At 45.4% G+C, this 17,542-nt stretch overlaps 2 protein-coding genes and 1 non-coding gene across 10 annotated transcripts in view; 1 reads left to right on the top strand and 2 right to left on the bottom strand.

The window, feature by feature from the left end:
* Nucleotides 1–1,917, top strand: part of GMPR (guanosine monophosphate reductase) — a 52,239-nt gene extending 50,322 nt beyond the window's left edge. Inside the window, exon 9 of the mRNA XM_042985674.1 lies at nucleotides 703–1,917. Within this exon, the coding sequence (XP_042841608.1) occupies nucleotides 703–793 (91 nt within the window). The 3' untranslated portion in view covers nucleotides 794–1,917. The remainder of the gene's footprint in view (nucleotides 1–702) is intronic.
* Nucleotides 1,918–3,778: 1,861 nt separating this feature from the next.
* ATXN1 (ataxin 1) overlaps nucleotides 3,779–17,542 on the bottom strand; it is a 411,201-nt gene continuing 397,437 nt past the window's right edge. For all 8 annotated transcript variants that reach the window (XM_042985667.1, XM_042985668.1, XM_042985665.1 and 5 more), the window contains one exon: nucleotides 3,779–4,698. In XM_042985667.1, the coding sequence (XP_042841601.1) occupies nucleotides 4,168–4,698 (531 nt within the window). In that variant the 3' untranslated portion in view covers nucleotides 3,779–4,167. The remainder of the gene's footprint in view (nucleotides 4,699–17,542) is intronic.
* Nucleotides 7,781–7,906, bottom strand: LOC122238961. Its single transcript, XR_006218098.1, has one exon. It is a non-coding gene; the product is annotated as a small nucleolar RNA SNORA40 (small nucleolar RNA).

Raw genomic sequence — 17,542 nt, 5'->3', positions numbered from 1 at the left:
CACACACACACCAGCCCCGTCCCTGAGTAAGAGGTGAGAAAGGTTCCGCAGAGTTCCTTGTAGGGGAAAAGGGGGTGCTGCCACTTCCTGGTGGGGGGAAAACCCAACACACTCACCTAACAGAAAACATAGCGGGTCACAATTCAGACTTAGAAATGGGATCCACGGCAACGAAAAAAAAAAAAAAATCCAATCCTCCCACACCCAACTGGGTTGAGTTGGGCAAAACAAAACAAAACAAAAAATTGACCGACATCGAAAATGATTCTGAAAGTCCCAACAAAAATGCAATTTGGATTTCCACTTTAAAAGGTTTGAGGTAAGTGGCATCCATCTTTTATCTCCCCCCGCCCCCGCAATGTGGCCCAAACAAACTGAAATAATTCTTACGTTAAACATTCTAAGGAACAGTCCTTTAATGTATTTAGAAATCCCTAGAAAGAGAGGTTCTTGATTGTTGGTTTCTTTTTTTTTTTTTTTTTTCTTTTCGCCCTGACTGATTTCTTGGTGATTGTGTTCCACTGTAAACGCAAAAGGCCTGCTGTTATTAGTTTAGAAATGGAAAACAGGAAAGAAAGAACTGGAGATGGTTGTCAGTAGATATTGCCAAGCGGACATAGTACAGAGGCACATGGCTGATCCTTGTGAGCTGCACGGCACTGAAGAATTTCTATGCTTCTCATTGTCATGTTTGCTACACAGGAGCTGGCCGATGTCTGCCAACAAGAGGAGGTTCCCTGTCCTTGGGATGTTCTTCCTATTTGAAGGGAAAGCTGCCACTAAGGAGTGGTGACCATTGTTCAAAGGGGCCCCTCCATGGCCACTGGCTGCATGTTCAGAGCGCACACACACACATCGGGCCACACTTCCCACCCGTGCTCTGAGGCACAGCTCAAAGTCTCCAGGACACAGACCCGAGGAGGGACCCACCTGCTCTGGAAAACACCTTGGAGAACGGGTGGATCTTGGTTCTCTTTGCTCCACGGCGTGCCTTAGAAATGAATCTACCTGCTTCCTCCCCACACTGCACATTCACTATTCTTCATGGTGACAGAGGGACTCAAGCTGGTCCCCTAGCCCTCCTTTATTGGCTCTTTCTGCCACAGGGTGACATACATATGGGGCTCCTGAAAGCTCCCTTCCCCAGCACTCAGCATCCGTGGTGGGGAGCTCACGGCGGGAGCTGCTCTCCTTCCCGGTTCCTTCCCTCCAGCCCTTCTCTGGCCAGAATGGGGAAGACGGGCCGGATGGGGAATGAGCTTTAACTAGACCACACTGGTCGGACCTGTTGGCACGGGAAGTGTTGCACATACTAAAAAAGCAAGAGCGTGAAATGGGATGATGTTTAGAAAGAACCAATTATTTAAGAATTCCTATACCTGAAATAGAAGCACAAAAATTACGATGATGTTCCTATTGCTCCGAACCGTGTATGTTTTCCCATTTTTAGTGTTGGTGTTGAGGATCCAGTTAGCACAATACTGGAAGTTGAGTCGAAAGGCGGTGATGTGTGTTTCTGCGTCCGCATGAGTTTCTGTGAATAGTGGTATTGAGGAGGACGAAGTGTATATGGCAGCCCCATATTCCTCTTACCATTAAAGGTTACAAAACAAAAAGAAAAACAAAACCTAAAATTGCAAGTGCCCTGAGCAGAATATATGGAAGATTAAGCAAGGTCTCTGAGCAGAAACTTTAAAAACAAAAACAAAAACAAAAACCAGCTCTAAACAAGCAGTATGACCGCAAGAATGGGCTCGCCCAGCTCTCTGCTAGCATGCTGAGAGGATAATGAAATCCAAAGAAAGTTCTAGCTATTCTAAACCTATGCAAATGTTTTTGGTACACCCCAGAAAATGGTTTATAAATATCATTAAGTTCTTGTAAGAGCTAAATGTAATGAGATACTAGATAGCCAAAATGTGGGTTGATATTAGAAATTATTTTTTTAATTTGTAAAATGGAAGAAGTACTACTTTCAGCAGTAAAAGAAAGATCTGATGAAGTATTTGTTCAGATAAGTTGCAGCCACTCCAAGTGAGAATATTTAAAAATTTCTCGTTACTTATAAAACCTTATTATTGTAATTTTTTTAAAGCACTTTAAGACACACGCCCAAAACCCACAAACAATATTTCAGGTCTCTGGGGATGAAAGGCTTAAACTGTAAAATACCCTTTCTGGGTTTGTACCAAACATTGAATCTCGATTTGATTTCAGATGGAAAAAAAAAAAAAAAGTCATTCTGAAAATAACATTAATAACAACAATAAAGTAATTTAAAAAAACTTGCTCACATATATAAATGTCTTTATGGAAAACTCTCTCAATGAGTCTGAAGAAAATTCTCAGAGTTGTCCTGCTAAGACCTGTTTTTTTTTTGTTTTTGTTTTTTTGTTTTTTGTGGTTTTTTTTGGTTTTTTTTTTTGGTTTTTTTTTGTGACAGATGTAGAAAGACCAAAATGAATTCTGAAAGGAACATAACCTTATAAAATGGCCTAGAGTTTAGGCAGGTTAGAAAGTAATTTTGCTACATTTATTTATGCTCGTTCAGTCCCTCAAACCTTTCCCACAATGTTATTGGATAAAAACTGCAGGAATATCACACAAATTATAAACTCAAGATGTGCAAATCGCAAGGTTTTTTAAAAGTTCATCTTACAAAGAAAAACACTGGACAAAAATGAGTATTCTTTTTTCCATCCCTTTTCTCTCAGTTTCTCTGCCAGCTCTGCATATATGCCTTCACTTCTTTCTCAAACATCAAAGTGAAAAGTACATCCTGTCAGGCTGTACTTGGGGGTCATTCATTGTCACATACTAGTTCACAATTCACATTCATCCCTTTAAACCACATTGAAACTTCCAATATCTTGCTCGTGAGAAACTCTGCAGACCTGAAATGTAGTTACAGTGTTGAAAAAAAAAAAAAAAAAAAAGAAAGCAACTTATATATTTTTTTTGTTTTGTTTTGTTTTTTCTTCCCAAAGAGTTTAAAGGGAGATACAGTACTTGTTGAATGATAGACCAAGATGCTTGGTAATAAAGTGTGAACAGCATTTTAAGTGCTTAGAGATAGTAATATATATATGCTCATCTTCAAAATCTAATTCCTCACGTCACACTGGAATCTGAAAAAAAGTGGCACCCGTGGCACCCGAGTTGTCCATAGTCATGAACTATAAACAGTACTAGAGTTAAAAGACCAGATTTTGCAAACCCAATGAGGAGCGCTTCCGCGGCTCTCGGCAGGGCGGTTTGAGCGAAGTCAATGTGATAACCTGATTGGTTTTCCTAACACTGCACAGAATCCAGAGTGGGCGGTCCGCTCCCCCGCCGCGCCCCGCCCCCGCCCCGCCCCCCGCCGCGCGGAGCGCCAAGCTGCGCTGCCCACCGTGACACCCGGGCGACATCACTGCACTTGGTAAAGCAGAAACGAAATCCCACGTGTGGCAGTTGCTCTAAAAAAATATCAGTGCAGTCAGGCCCCATAGGGGGAAATATATCTCTATAGGATTAAAAGTTGCTTTTATTGTAAAATATGTTGGAGGGGGAAAAAAAAAAAAAAAAAGGTCCTTTTACACGGTTGGCTTTCCGTCTGCTGTCGGACGCCTCTCTAGCAGGCCCTGCACCCGGGTTCCTGATGTTTGCTTTGCACGTGAGGCCCTCGCCAGGACCCTGCCCTGCTGGCGGGACCTCCAGGCCCGTGCCAGAGAGAGGGAGGCAGAGGGAGGCAGAGGGAAGGAGACACCCTCCACCCCCGCCTTGCACCCGCGCCCCCCAAGTGCACGCCCACACGCCCCCTTCCTCCCCTCCCCGGCAGCTCCCTGCCCGCAGAACCTGCACAGGAAACCGGCGGAAGTCAGCGCCCGGGCCTCGGCTTCCTCGCAGCTGGAAAAGGCAGGTGCTCGGAAGCCACGTTCCTTTCTCCCAGGACGCCCGGAGCCTGCGCGGGCCCTGCCCTTCCCCCCTCCCCCCACCTGCCGCTGTCACTCCTGGAAAAGCACGTGCCCCGGTCTCCTGCTGCAACACCAGCTGTAACTCTAATGACAAGGTTATAACAGAAACCTAAAGAGGGTAACATGTAAATACTGTGTTATTTAGCCTACAGTACAGTAATCTGGATACAAATGAGAAGGGAGAGCCGAATTTCCTTTCCCCACGCTGCCTCTACTTGCCTACGTTAGACCGGCCTTCGATGCAAATCTTAACCTCCTGAGGGATTAGAGAAGGTTTAGGAAGAGTCAAAGGTGGCTCGTCTTCCGACTTCTCCAGTTTGCGGGTCTCGGGCGCCGACCACCTCCTCTTCCTGGTTGCCGTGGGCTTGCTGGGTTCGATTTTGGTGAGCAGGGACGCTGCAGGCAATGCTATTTTTTCTGGAAACTTGAGTTCGCCGTTCTCGGACAGCATCGGGGCGCTTCCCTGGTTGATGCCGTTCTCCTGCTCGGTGTACCTGTGTCTGCTGCCCGCCAGGCTGTCCGTCTTTGAATGCTTCAGCAGGACGCTGGCCGGATCCACGGGCGGGCCCTTTTTAACAGAGCCGTTCTTCAGGTTCTTGAGGGTCAGTGAGATGCAGACATCCCCAACAGAGAGTTTGGAACACGGCAGATCAAAGAGCTGGCTGGTTCTCTCTGGACAGCAGGATGACCATCCCTGTCCAAACACAAAAAAAGGGTACTCTACCAAAACCTCCACGCTGACCTGCGGAGACAGTGAGAGACAGAGAGCAAAGAAGAAGGAAACAAATGAAGACATTTTAGTCTTGTTTTAGTTCATACACGCCCACGTGCCTAAGCCAAAGGGGGGCGGGGGAGGGAATAAGACTGTTCCACGATCCTCATCCGCCAACACACGCAAATGAGGCCCTTAATTTTTTGCTGTACCTGTATTTACCATATATAGGTGCTGGGTAGAAGCCAGTAAAAAAAAAAAAAAAAAGTCCATTTAGTGTTGACAGTATCATTTTACTGAGTATCAGCTCTATAGCTGGCCTCCCTTAAAACAAATGGATCGGCCCCCAAAGGCAATGGAACAGGTGCTCAGTGTTCAGCCCTGGAGCACAAGATACAGTCTTGCACTTTATCCGCTCACTGGGCAAATGCCATTCTCACGTACGACAGAGCTGATTAGGAATCAGAATGAGGCTGTCTGTAAGGTCCACCAGGCAGCACTTACCTGTTTATATCACTGTATCCCTGGCCCCTAAAAGGAGACCTGGTGTATGGCTGAAGCTTAATAAATATTTATCGGATAAATGAGCCTTGTACTCAAAACCCAGGGAGAGCAGAGCCGGTGAAGGCTGGAGGAAACAGGCAGGGCTTCCCCGTTTTCCTGGGACCCCGAAGGCTGGGCAGCATTTCGAGAGGATTGAGGGGTGGGCAGTGTTGGGGAGAGGGTAAACTGGGCAGAGAGAGCAAGTACTTGGCCGGTCCAAGGTCAAGTTCCAGGTACTCAAATCAGGCTGTGCATTGGTTTGAAAACCACTCCCCAAAATGGGGGGCGCTCACTCTCCTCCCAAAAGCTGCTGTTTTCTCTGCCACCGTGTGCTATGCACGCACTATGCTAAGTAAATAAGCTGAAAACGTCCTGGTCCCAGAGTAGTTCACAATCAAGCAGGCAGAAGAGGTCCACCAACGTAGTAACTGCCAATCAATGTGGCGAGTGGGGTGATAATACTTTACTACAATATTAAGTTGTTGGAGGGCAGAGGAAAGGCATAGACCGGTGTGAAGAAGAGGTGATTAAGGAAGTCTAATACACTGTGCTGAGTTTTAAAAAATAATCAGGGTGGAGTACAGGTGTGGATGCAAGGAGAAGACATTCCTGGAAGTGGAGATACATGAACAAAAGGCAAGGAGACAGTGGGTGTAGGGGTTTGCAAACTGTCCAGTGAAGGTCTTACTGTTGCCATTAAGTAAGGCTGAAATGCACTTGAGGTTCTAAAAGTTTGATTTCCTAGAAATTTATTTTCTTCAACTTTATGCTACACAAAAAAGAAAAAAAAACCCATAAAGTCGTTTTAAAGAGGCAATTTTCAGTGGCTTTTCTAGAAGTAGCAGCATAGGTAATTCGGACCAATCTTCTTTCTCGCTGAGGACAACCAAATACTCTGAACAAAACCCAAGTAAACAAAAACTAAGGGCAAAATGTAAAAAAACTATTTCTTATGGCACTAGACAGAAAATAAGGTAGTGAAAAGTCACCGGGGAAGGTTCAGGGAAAGGGTAACAGTCTAGAGATTTAAACCTGGTGTTTAGGGCTATTTTCCTCCAAGGGCATTTGCACATTCCAAACTGGAGTAGTTTCAAAACCAAGTGGTCTGGACTTTTGGTAATCTCAAGAGCATGGTGGGGGTGGGGAGGAGAAGGGAATGAAATTCAGGGTACCCTTCAGGTATATCAAGGGGAGGATGCTCTCTGGTGAGCTCCACTCTTTTGGGCTGTGACTCCAAAGTGCTCTACACTCTAGAAGTGAGGTGAGCCAGAAGCAGACAGGCCTTCTCAAAGTCTGAAGCTCAGATTTTAATCATCTTAGCCCCTAAAATCAGGGTAAGGTCTGAATTGTTTCCAAGTAAAAATAATTATTTGCAATTATTTCCAAATAAAAGACATTCAATTAAAAAAGAGGGATGAGGTCCACAAATAGACCAGAGGACGTGAATAAAAAAACCAGTAGAAACAACAGATAATAGAAACAGACCCTCGGGGGCTTCTGATGTAGGATCATCAGATACGCAGACATTAAAATGACCTAGACTCAGGTCGTGATCTCACCATTTGTGAGTTTGAGCCCTGCATCGGGCTCTGCGCTGACAGTGGGGGCTGCTTAGGATTCTGTCTCCTTCTCTCTGCCCCTCCCTCCTCAAAAATAAATAAGCATTTTTTAAAAGGACTTAAAAAAAGGGGGGGGTCCTGGGTGGTTCAGTCGGCATCATGATCTCACAGGTTTGTGAGATTGAGCCCTGCATCTGGTTCTGCACTGACAGCGTGAAGCCTGATTGGGATTCTCTCTCTCCCTCTCTCTCTCTCTGCTCCTCCCCTGCTCATGGACACACACACTCTCTCTCTCTCTCTCAAAAATAAACTTCAAAAAATATTAAAAAAAAATAACCTATGCTTATAGTATTTAAGGAGATTAAAGACAAGCTTGAGGATTCTGGTAGAGATCTAGAACCTGTGTTCCAAAGATCCATGGAAACTCTAGAATGAAGAAACATACATTCACTAACATCAAAAACGCAATGAATTTTACAACAGAATAAATGTGGCTGATGACAGAACTAACGAACTGGATTCCTGAATTTGACCTTCGGAAGAAACCACGCAGAATGAGACCCAGAGACACAAAAATCCCCGAGACTCCGAAGACACACTGAGAAGACCCAACAGACAAATAAGTTGCATTCCACCTGGAGGAGAGAGAGATCACGGGGCAGAAGTGACATTTTTTAGGAGATAACTGCTAAAAATTTTCCAAAATTGGTATGAGACAACAATTCACAGATTCAAGAAGGTCTAACCCCTAAGTAGGGAAAATATTTTTATTTTTGTAAATTATTTTCATGTTTATTTATTTTTGGGTGAGAGAGGGAGATGGAGTGCAAACAGGGAAGGGGCAGAGAGAGAGGGAGGCACAGGATCGGAAGCAGGCTCCAGGCTCTGCGCTGTCAGTACAGAGCCCGATGCGGAGCTTGAACCCACAGACCGTGAGATCATGACCTGAGCCGAAGTCTGACGCTTAACCAACTGAGCCCCCAGGCTCCCCAAGGGACTGTTTTAAGTATCATGTTCCTTCTCATCTGTATCAAAACTCACATTCAGCGATGAGTTCTGGGTTGCAAAAGAGGATCTGTTTTTCCCACTTGTCTAAGTCTTTGTCTATGAGCTAAGCAAGCCCAACATCAAGTGCAAAGATTACAGGTGGGGAATTTTTGATGTGTGTTCACATTCAAGCGGAGATCAGAAAAGCCCAACCGAAAGAACTTGGCAGTGAAAGTGACAATTGTGGACTGAACACAAGTTCTTTTTAAAACGGCTATTTTGAAGATTGTGATTCTGACTTTGGAAGAACTAAGATGACTGACAGGGGGAGGAATCACGTGACAGTCCTTAAATGAAAAAGTTACTGACAAAAAAATGGAACTGTTTTGTCCAGAAGACAATGGAATATCCTTAAAGCACTAGAGAAAAAGAATTGCCAACCAAGTATTCTATATTGAGCAAAAGGATCCCTCAGGAATGAAGGCAAAATATAGACATTTTCCAGATGAATAGTAATTAAGAGAATTCACCACCAGAGATCTGCACTAAAGAAAATGCTACGGAGTATTCTTTAGGTAGAGGAAAAAAATCAATCTAGGTGGAAGTTTGCAGATGCAGGGAAGAAGGAAGAACAATGAAAATGATAGATGGAGGTAAGTCAAAATAATATTGACTATAATAATATTTTTTTTAATTTTTTTTTCAACGTTTTTTATTTATTTTTGGGACAGAGAGAGACAGAGCATGAACGGGGGAGGGGCAGAGAGAGAGGGAGACACAGAATCGGAAACAGGCTCCAGGCTCCGAGCCATCAGCCCAGAGCCTGACGCGGGGCTCGAACTCACGGACCGCAAGATCGTGACCTGGCTGAAGTCGGACGCTTAACCGACTGCGCCACCCAGGAGCCCCGTTGACTATAATAATATTAAAAACATTCTGTTGAATTTTATACACAGGCACACATACACAAACACGTAAGTAATTAAAATACCCCCAAAACCTAGGGGCGCCTGGGTGGCTCAGTTGGTTAAGCTTCTGACTCTTGATTTTGGCTCAGGTCATGAGCTCATGGTTTGTGAGTTTGAGCCCGTGTCAGGCTCTGTGCTGACAGTGCAGAGCCTGCTTGGGATTCTCTCTCTCTCTCTCTCTCTCTCTTAAAATAAATAAATAAACTTAAAAAAATAATGAAATATCCCCAAACCCCCAAAGTAGCACATTTCCATGTAATTTATATGGATTGTGGCTTTCTAGTTTATCTACTTTATCTTTTTGGATAACTACGATTTATCTGGTTCTACACACACTTATTAAGTGATATACTGTATTTGCTCCATAAAAGGCATAGTATTTATAGAGGGGACAACTGGAGTGAATTTATATGCAAGCTTATTACTATAGTGTGCATGTGAACAGGAGCCCGTATTAATGTGCATATTATCGGGGGGAAAACTTCAGTGTTCTGGGCTATTTTAATAATGTAAAGAGAGCTAAAGATTCTTGAATGTCTACTACCTGTCAAACATTTAGGTACGGACTTCACAAAAAATACTTTGTTTACGCTCACAATAGACTAGAGAAAAAAGGTACTATTGTTCCGATTTTACAAATAAGAAACTGTATCTCCAACAGATTAGATCACTTGCCTAACATCCTAGCTGTAAGATCAGGGAATAGTGATTTAGTCCCAGTCTTTGGCCCTCCAAACCCACTTCCTTTTCGTATGCTCCCGATTTCTGCCCCTGTGAACAAAGCTATTATAGTCCCACTAAAAGAGAGGAATTTAACATTCCCACTCCCCCCAACAGTGGTAAATGTTTACTTGAAATAAATAAGATCCAATGGCATGAGCTCATTGATTTATTTCATCAGTCAGAAAATTGTGAAGCACTGGGGGCCTTACATCTACTCATACAATTCTAGTCTCCCTACATAAGTGGGTGACGAGGCTGCTATTCACTCACAGAATTGCGTTACATCACGCGCACATGTATATTTGCATATATGTATGTACACATGTACCTACAAGTTACAGTATCATATCAGGACGCCCACTGAGTTCCAAATGGGAAGGACCCACTTGGAGCTGGCTCCATAAATCCCATCCCAAACCTCTTAGAGCGTTAACATCGTCCAGAAGGAACAAATCCTGCTTCAAGTGGGGATTCTTTAAAAAACATTTTTTTTAAGTTTATTTATTTTTGAGAGAGAGAGAGAGAGAGAGACAGAGCACAAGCAGGGGAGAGGCAGAGGGAGAGGGAGACACAGAATCCGAAGCAGGCTCCAGGCTCTGAGCTGTCAGCACAGAGCCCGATGCGGGGCTCGAACTCACAAAGTGTGAGATCACGACCTGAGCCAAAGACGGACGCTTCACCGACGGAGCCACCCAGGTGCCCCTCAAGTGGGGATTCTTTAGCTGCAACTGAAAGTCACAGAAACAACGTTCTCAAGTGTAAATACCTCATAAGAATCTATTTGTTTCCTGTTGGGATGAGCACTAGGTGTTGTATGGAAACCAATTTGACAATAAATTTATATAACATATATTCTATATAAATTATATATATGTGTGTGTGTGTGTATGTATGTATATATTTAAAATGTTTTTTTTTTTTAACGTTTATTTATTTTTGAGACAGAGAGAGACAGAGCATGAACGGGGGAGGGGCAGAGAGAGAGGGAGACAGAATCGGAAGCAGGCTCCAGGCTCTGAGCCGTCAGCCCAGAGCCCGACGCGGGGCTCGAACTCACGGACCGCGAGATCGTGACCCGGGCTGAAGTCAGACGCCCAACCGACTGAGCCACCCAGGCGCCCCTATATATTTAAAAAAAAGAACGTATTTGCTTATCTCTGCCTAACACCAGTCGGAGGTAATGTGATGTTCCTAATATCATAAATCCTATTTCTAAACACAATGGGCTCTTTTTTGGCTTTGCCTTTTCCTAGATGATCCCTTCTACTGGGTAGAGTCTGTCTCCTTGCTGACAGACAGCCCAACATCTACTAATGGACAGGTTCCTGGTGTGGGAGCCATATTCTAGAAACTCCTCAGAGCAGCCAAGAGTTCATATTCTGAATACAACATTTACTGTCTACGCGTAAACCAATCTCACTGCAAACGTCTACACGTTACCAAGTATCTGTTGACTAATTTTGAAGAAGAGCTTGTCTTCGAGGCCTTTATAAGAGGTAACATCACTGACGATTCCAACAGCTATGACGCAGATCCATATGCTTCCCATTATACACACCGTAATGTTTGGGGGCATTTTGAAAGCCCTTCATTACTCTTTCATCTCAAAACTCCGAAGGCAAGTCTTAGAATTAAATGCTGCAACGTGGTCTATAACTTGAACAGCCTAACCTAAAAACTCATGTAAGAAAAGAGAGGAGGAGAGAGGAGAATATTTGAGATGTGGACTAAAGGGCTGATGATAATAGAATTTATTTCTACCTGGATAGGTTTGGGAAAATCTTCTCTACCCCTTCAAAGGCTTGCTCTTGGTCCCTTCCTCCTAAATCCTGGCTTTGGCTCTTCCCAGAGAAGCTCTGCTATCCTGGGAAAAGATGCCACATCGCCCATCCTCAGCTGGGTCTACGCAAATTAGGGGAGAAAGACTATTCAATAGGGGTGTCTGAGCGGCTCGGTCGGTTAAGCGTCCAACTTCGGCTCAAGTCATGATCTCACAGCTGGTGGGTTCGAGCCCCTTATCGCATCGGGCTCTATGCTGACAGCTCAGAGCCTGGAGCCTGCTTCGGATTCTGTGTCTCCCTCCCTCTCTCTCTCTCTCTCTCTCTCTCTCTCTCTCTGTCTCTGTCCCTTCCCCACTCGCACTTTGTCTCTTAAAAATAAATAAATATTAAAAAAAAAAAAGGCTATTCGATAATCTGATCATTGTAAGCAGTGGACTTGCATGGCTTAGGCCAAATGTTCTTTTTGTCCTTTCTAATTACTAATTACTTATCCTCGCTAAGATTTATCCTCACTAATTACATAGACTGAATTATCTAGATAATGCATTTTTTTTTGTCTGCATATATGTGCCCTAAAATAAGAATTTTCTCTCTCTTTGGTGAAAGTCAAACTCTTGTTGTACATATCTCAAATAAGCACACTACAGTATTCATAACAAACCTATTCTTATTGCATAATTGGGTTTGTCAGAAGGATGTAAGCATTCTTAAAGGTGAACTGATCATTAATAGTTCCTGAAGAAATCACACCAAGGGATTTTTCCATCAGAATACACGTGGGAAGGTCTACCTGCTTGAAATTCCCTTGACGAAGAGCATTATCTACCTCAAAACACGCCGCCATTGCCAACAGGTACTGTTTTCCATATGAAACATAGATGGTGGGATTCGGTGACATGATGTTACTTTAAACCAGAACAACGACTATGTGAACTGTTTGCCCTGGAGACCCATGTGGGTCTTCCCTATGGTACCAAGAGCTTCAAAATATTACTGATCAAGGATTCACACTCCAGAGGTTGCAGTCACGTTCACTACGTAACCCAGAGCCCCTGCTAAGTGTTAAGGACTGGAGAAGAGTTCCTGGGGTTCAAGATCCAGTTCTCGCCTTCAGTGGGGAGGCAGGACGTGCACATGAAACAAGTCACTTCACAAGGGCGTAGTTGGATAATGGCAACCATGTTAGCTGATGGCGTCCACTTGGGTGTCTACGGGCCACTCAAGCTTTACGTGTCCGAGATAGACCTCCTGATGTGCCCCTGCCCAATGGCGCCTGCTCTGTTCTTCCCCCTCTCCGTGAATGGCATCCCGATCTTCCAGGGGTTCCAGTCAAAGGCCTGGGAGTCACAATGTACTGGGCTCTTTAGCACACGGCACACCTCCAAATTACAAGCAAATCCTCTTGGTTCCCTCTTCCAAATATATGCAGAACGAGACCATTTCTTACTGCCTCCACCACCACTGCCTTGGCCAAGCCAGCTTCTCCCTGGCAGAAAAAGCTGCCATGACGAGCCCAACGTGGCCTGTGCGTGCCCCTGCCCCTACTCACTGCACTATAGCGACACTTGTCTCCTTGTTGATCCTTTAACTCTAAAGACACTTGAGCATCTGGGTCTGGGCATTGGATGTTCCCTCCGTGTGGAGTCCTTTCTGCCCTGTGGACCATGGTCTTCCATTCCCCTTTTCAGAGAGAGCTTCACTGACCGTTATTTAAAGTAATGACCCTCCGTCCCTAGTATCCGTACCCTCTCTGGGCTGTCTTATTTTTTCTCCTATCACTTCTTATCTTTTGGTGCATTAGTTAAAAAATTTGCTGATGGGGCGCCTGGGCGGCTCAGTCGGTTGAGAGTCCGGCTTCAGCTCAGGTCATGATCTTGCAGTTCGTGGGATCGAGTCCTGTGTCAGGCTCTGTGCTGACAGCTCAGAGCCTGGAGCCTGCTTCAGATTCTGTGTCTCCCCCTCTCTCTCTGCCTCTTCTCCGCTAATGCTCTCTCTCTCTCTCTCTCTCTCTCTCTCAATAATAAATAAATGTTAAAAAATAAAAAAATAAATGAAAACAAAATACAAATTTGCTTATGCATTTGTTTGCCTGTTTTACCGACTCCCCCAGGCTCCCTTAAGACCATATGCTCCGGGGGGTGGGGGGGTGTGCTGAGATGTTGCCTGTTTTGCTCAACTGTTCTATCCCCAGAGTGTGGGATACTTTTTGGCATGTTCAGCCCCCTGTTTGCTTCCTGTGTGTAAAAACACTGCAATGCCACCACTGGCCAACAGAGGTCAATGTTTAGACACTGAAAGGCTCTGCCTGACCTTGCTTGTTTTCACCAGCTGGGACTAAATTGGACTTTCGTCCTCCCCAGGGAGAGGAGCAGAACCTTCCCTGGGTCTGGCTCCCCGCTGAACAGGCAGCTTTCTGGGCTGAGCGATAGCTGCCTTAACTCATCACTCCCCTGTCAGGCTGGTCATGACCTCACCGAATCATACTTCAGTTACCTTCTCTCCACTCTTGGGTTCCCTTTTGCTCTTTCAGAGGGGCTAACGATCACTAATTCATTTGATGATCATGTCGGGGTGCAAACGGTCTCTGATTAAACCCCAACGAAACTATATTCAGGAGGGCAGTGTCATATACAACCGAAGCACGTTACATAACTTCTGGCAGCTCGCCACAGCCCATTTTTTTTCAACCCATAAATACATTCTTTCCCAAACACTTTGAGCAGTCTGCAGGATAAAATGTGACCATGAATAGCTTTTGTCCTATGTCAGCTTGAGGCCCCTCTGCCTTTCATGTCTGGAGGCCTTGTAGCCAGCACCCTCCTTTTTAGGGGCGAGTTACCTCTCATCCTCTCCCACCCTTTCCTGCCCTCCTCCTGCTGCGGCAGGCACACCCCTTTGCTCGCTCCCCCCACCTCTTCAGCCCCCTTCAACCAACCTCTAAAACAATCCCCTCCGATTTCTGTTCAGGACGGGTGAATCAAGACAGGGAGGCAACGCAGCCTCACTTCTGGGCTGATGAGTATTTATTCAATGTCACCTTCCTGGTCTGGCTAATGACTGGCTTTTGAAGATCATTTTTAGCTCCTCTGTGTGTAAGTGTAATAAAATTCCTTTAACTACTTAGTCAACTACCAGTGCATCTGAACACTGCATGCAGAGCCGCATATTTATGCCGTTTGGTTGTCTCTTTCTATCTTAGATTGGTGCTCTGTCTATATACACACATATGTACATATCACCAAAAACAAGATATAAAGAAAACAAAACGTCTGTTGTTTAAATATGTCTCCCCTTTCCTCCACAAGAATTCCCTGTCTTCACAAATGTGAAGGACATCTGTTTTACAAAACATTTTTGCTTGGCACTGGCCCAAACTCCGCCGATATCCGGGATCAATGAGATCTCTCAGAGGCTGGGCTTCCACGAACATGTCTTGCTTTGGGTGAAATTATTGTGCTGGGAATCGCCAACTTCGTGCGCAAGTGAAATTCTCGATCCTGTTTTACCAGCAGGAAAAAAAAAAAAAAAAGCGCCCATCTACTTTCCTTGAAGGCCAGTGTGCATGACTACCTACCTTCTCAACCTCCAGAAAATCAGACAACGCTGGAGTGATGATCCACTTAGCAGGGCTAAGTGAGAGACCCACTTATTTCGGTGTTTAAAAATCACTAATAAAAGCAGTCACAACTCTTCAGTCGAGTGGAAGAATATCGAGTGTTCTATTTATTTTTTTTATTTATTTAAAAAAAATTCTTTTTAACGTTTATTTATTTTTGAGACAGAGACAGAGCATGAACGGGGGAGGGGCAGAGAGAGGGAGACACAGAATCGGAAACAGGCTCCAGGCTCCAAGCTGTCAGCACAGAGCCCAACGCGGGGCTCGAACCCACGGACCGCGAGATCGTGACCTGAGCTGAAGTCAGCCGCTTAACCGACTGAGCCACCCTGGCACCCCGCGAGTGTTCTATTTAAACATTTAATCACATTAAACACGGAACCTGACTCAGGCTTTGGTGGAAACATTGCAGGGTTTTCAGTAAACCCACACCCTGGTTCAGAGACACCCCCAGACACAAATCCTGAATGATACGTTGGGTTCTTCTCATACACTGCAGCCTGACTCCCAGAGCCTCCTCTGCGGGGGAGGCCCCTTTAGGATCTGACTCAACAGGTCACTGGGGTAACAGATTCTATCCCACTTGCCCTTCCCCCCCGGGGTCTTAAAAAGCGTGCCTTAGGAAAACAACATGTTATTCAGGGCTAAAAAGAAATGCCGTCTCAAAGCCACTAAAAGACATAGAAGAACCTTAAATGCGTATTGCCAAGGGAAAGAAGCCAGTCTGAAAAGGCTACATACTGTGTGATTCCAGCTATATGACATTCTGGAAAAGGCAGAACTACAGACGTGTGAAAAGATCAGTGGTTGTCAGGGCTCCAGGACGGGGGTGGAGACAGGGAGCACGCATAGGTGAAACATAGATTTTGGGGGCAGCGGAACCACTCTGGATGATACAGGAATGCCGAATACATGACATTAGGTATTTGCCAAAACCACAGAATGTAGAGCACAAAGAGTGAGCCTTCATGAAAGCTACTGACTTAGGTTCATAATCACGTATCAACACTGGCTCGACTACCGTAACCAACGTACTACGTAGAAGCAAGATTTTAATAACAGGGGAAACTATGTATCTGGGAATCTGTGTACCTTCTGCTCCACCGCACCCCTCCCCCCAAACTTAAAACTACTTTCAACAATAAAGCCTAATTAATTAAAAACCGGCTATAAGCAACAACGAGAGGCTGCTTCAATAATACACGTAAGACTACCTGGTTGGGGGCACTGATATCACGCATAGGCTAAAGGAGAGCATTTTTCCTCCCTTTTTTTTTTTTTTTTTAAAGGGGACGCAGACACATAAACAAATTGTGGTTTGATGCTATTTCTCTGCCGGAGCCTTTCTGGCACTCACGCAGAGAGGAGGATTAGCACCGATAACCGGGCCACAGGTCCAGCTCCAGGCTTTGGCACACAGGGCGGTCACTATCTATTTTTTTGATACGTTAGGATTCATTCCCACCAAGCCCCACACGTGAAATGTTGGCGGGTCGGCTTGCCTTGGCTGCTAGGGGACTCGGCAGACTTCTGTGCTGCTCACACGAGGGCCCTGGAGATTTTTAGGCACCAGCTAATCCATTAAAGCACAACGCTACCACTGATGAGTCACACAACACAGCTGTCGAGTTAGAAACAGTGGAATGAGGGGCGCCTGGGTGGCTCAGTCGGTTAAGCGTCCGACTTCGGCTCAGGTCATGATCTCGCGGTCTGTGAGTTCGAGCCCCGCGTCGGGCTCTGTGCTGACGGCTCGGAGCCTGGAGCCTGCTTTTGGATTCCGTGTCTCCCTCTCTCTCTGCTTCTTCCCAGCTCACTCTCTTTCTCTCTCTCTCTCTCAAAAATAAAGAAACGTTAAAAAAATTAAAATAAAATTTACTACAGTTCCTTTGTGCCAGTTTTGTGTCCTTCTTTAGCAAAGTTGAGCCTGGGCAGCCCGAGACAGGGGTGTGGGGAGACTGCTCACGGGCAGAACACATTTGCCAGATGGAACCGGAAGCCTCCCTGGGAGGGGCCGTCCTGGGCAGGGGCTCCCCCAGCGGGCACCTGGCAGAAGACAGGCGCCTGAAACCTCCATTTCCGGGTCTCTTACTGCGTGGATGGCGGGGCCACCAATGCATCCTTCCAGTCCAGCTCATGCTCAGAAAAATACAGTTGGTCTCTATGCATACTGGCTAGCAGGTCATTTAGGCTTCCTCGGAGGAATTGTGGTAGGGTGCTCAGGGGGCCACTCATGGGAATACACCCCAGGAATACAGGCAGAGTAAAAACGGCTTATTGCGCGTGTTAAGAGAACGTCACCCTTCTTTCTGGACTGTTTCTAGACTGCCTCCCCTTCCATAAATTCTTTTTATTTTATTTTTAAGTTTTTAACATCTATTTATTTTTGAGAGACAGAGACAGAGCGTGAGCGGGGGAGGCGCAGAGCAAGAGAGGGAGACACAGAATCCGAGGCTCCGAGCTGTCAGCACAGGGCCCGATGAGGGGCTCGAACCCATGAACCGTGAGATCATGACCTGAGCTGAAGTTGGACGCTCAACAGACTGAGCCACCCAGGCGCCCCATAAATTGTTTTCAGAGCGTGAAGCCTTTCATTTATTTTTCCGAAGCTAACTTTTCGCTTCTCAGGGCCAAAGCCACATAAGTTGGAAGAAGGGAGGGACAGTAATATTCTCAAGGGCCCGCTGGGCGTTACATATT

This window comes from Panthera tigris, chromosome B2 (genome assembly GCF_018350195.1).
Source record: "Panthera tigris isolate Pti1 chromosome B2, P.tigris_Pti1_mat1.1, whole genome shotgun sequence".
In the NCBI taxonomy this organism is placed as follows: domain Eukaryota; kingdom Metazoa; phylum Chordata; class Mammalia; order Carnivora; family Felidae; genus Panthera; species Panthera tigris.
Note: the sequence above shows the minus strand (reverse complement) of the source record. Positions and strands in the feature narration are given on the sequence as shown.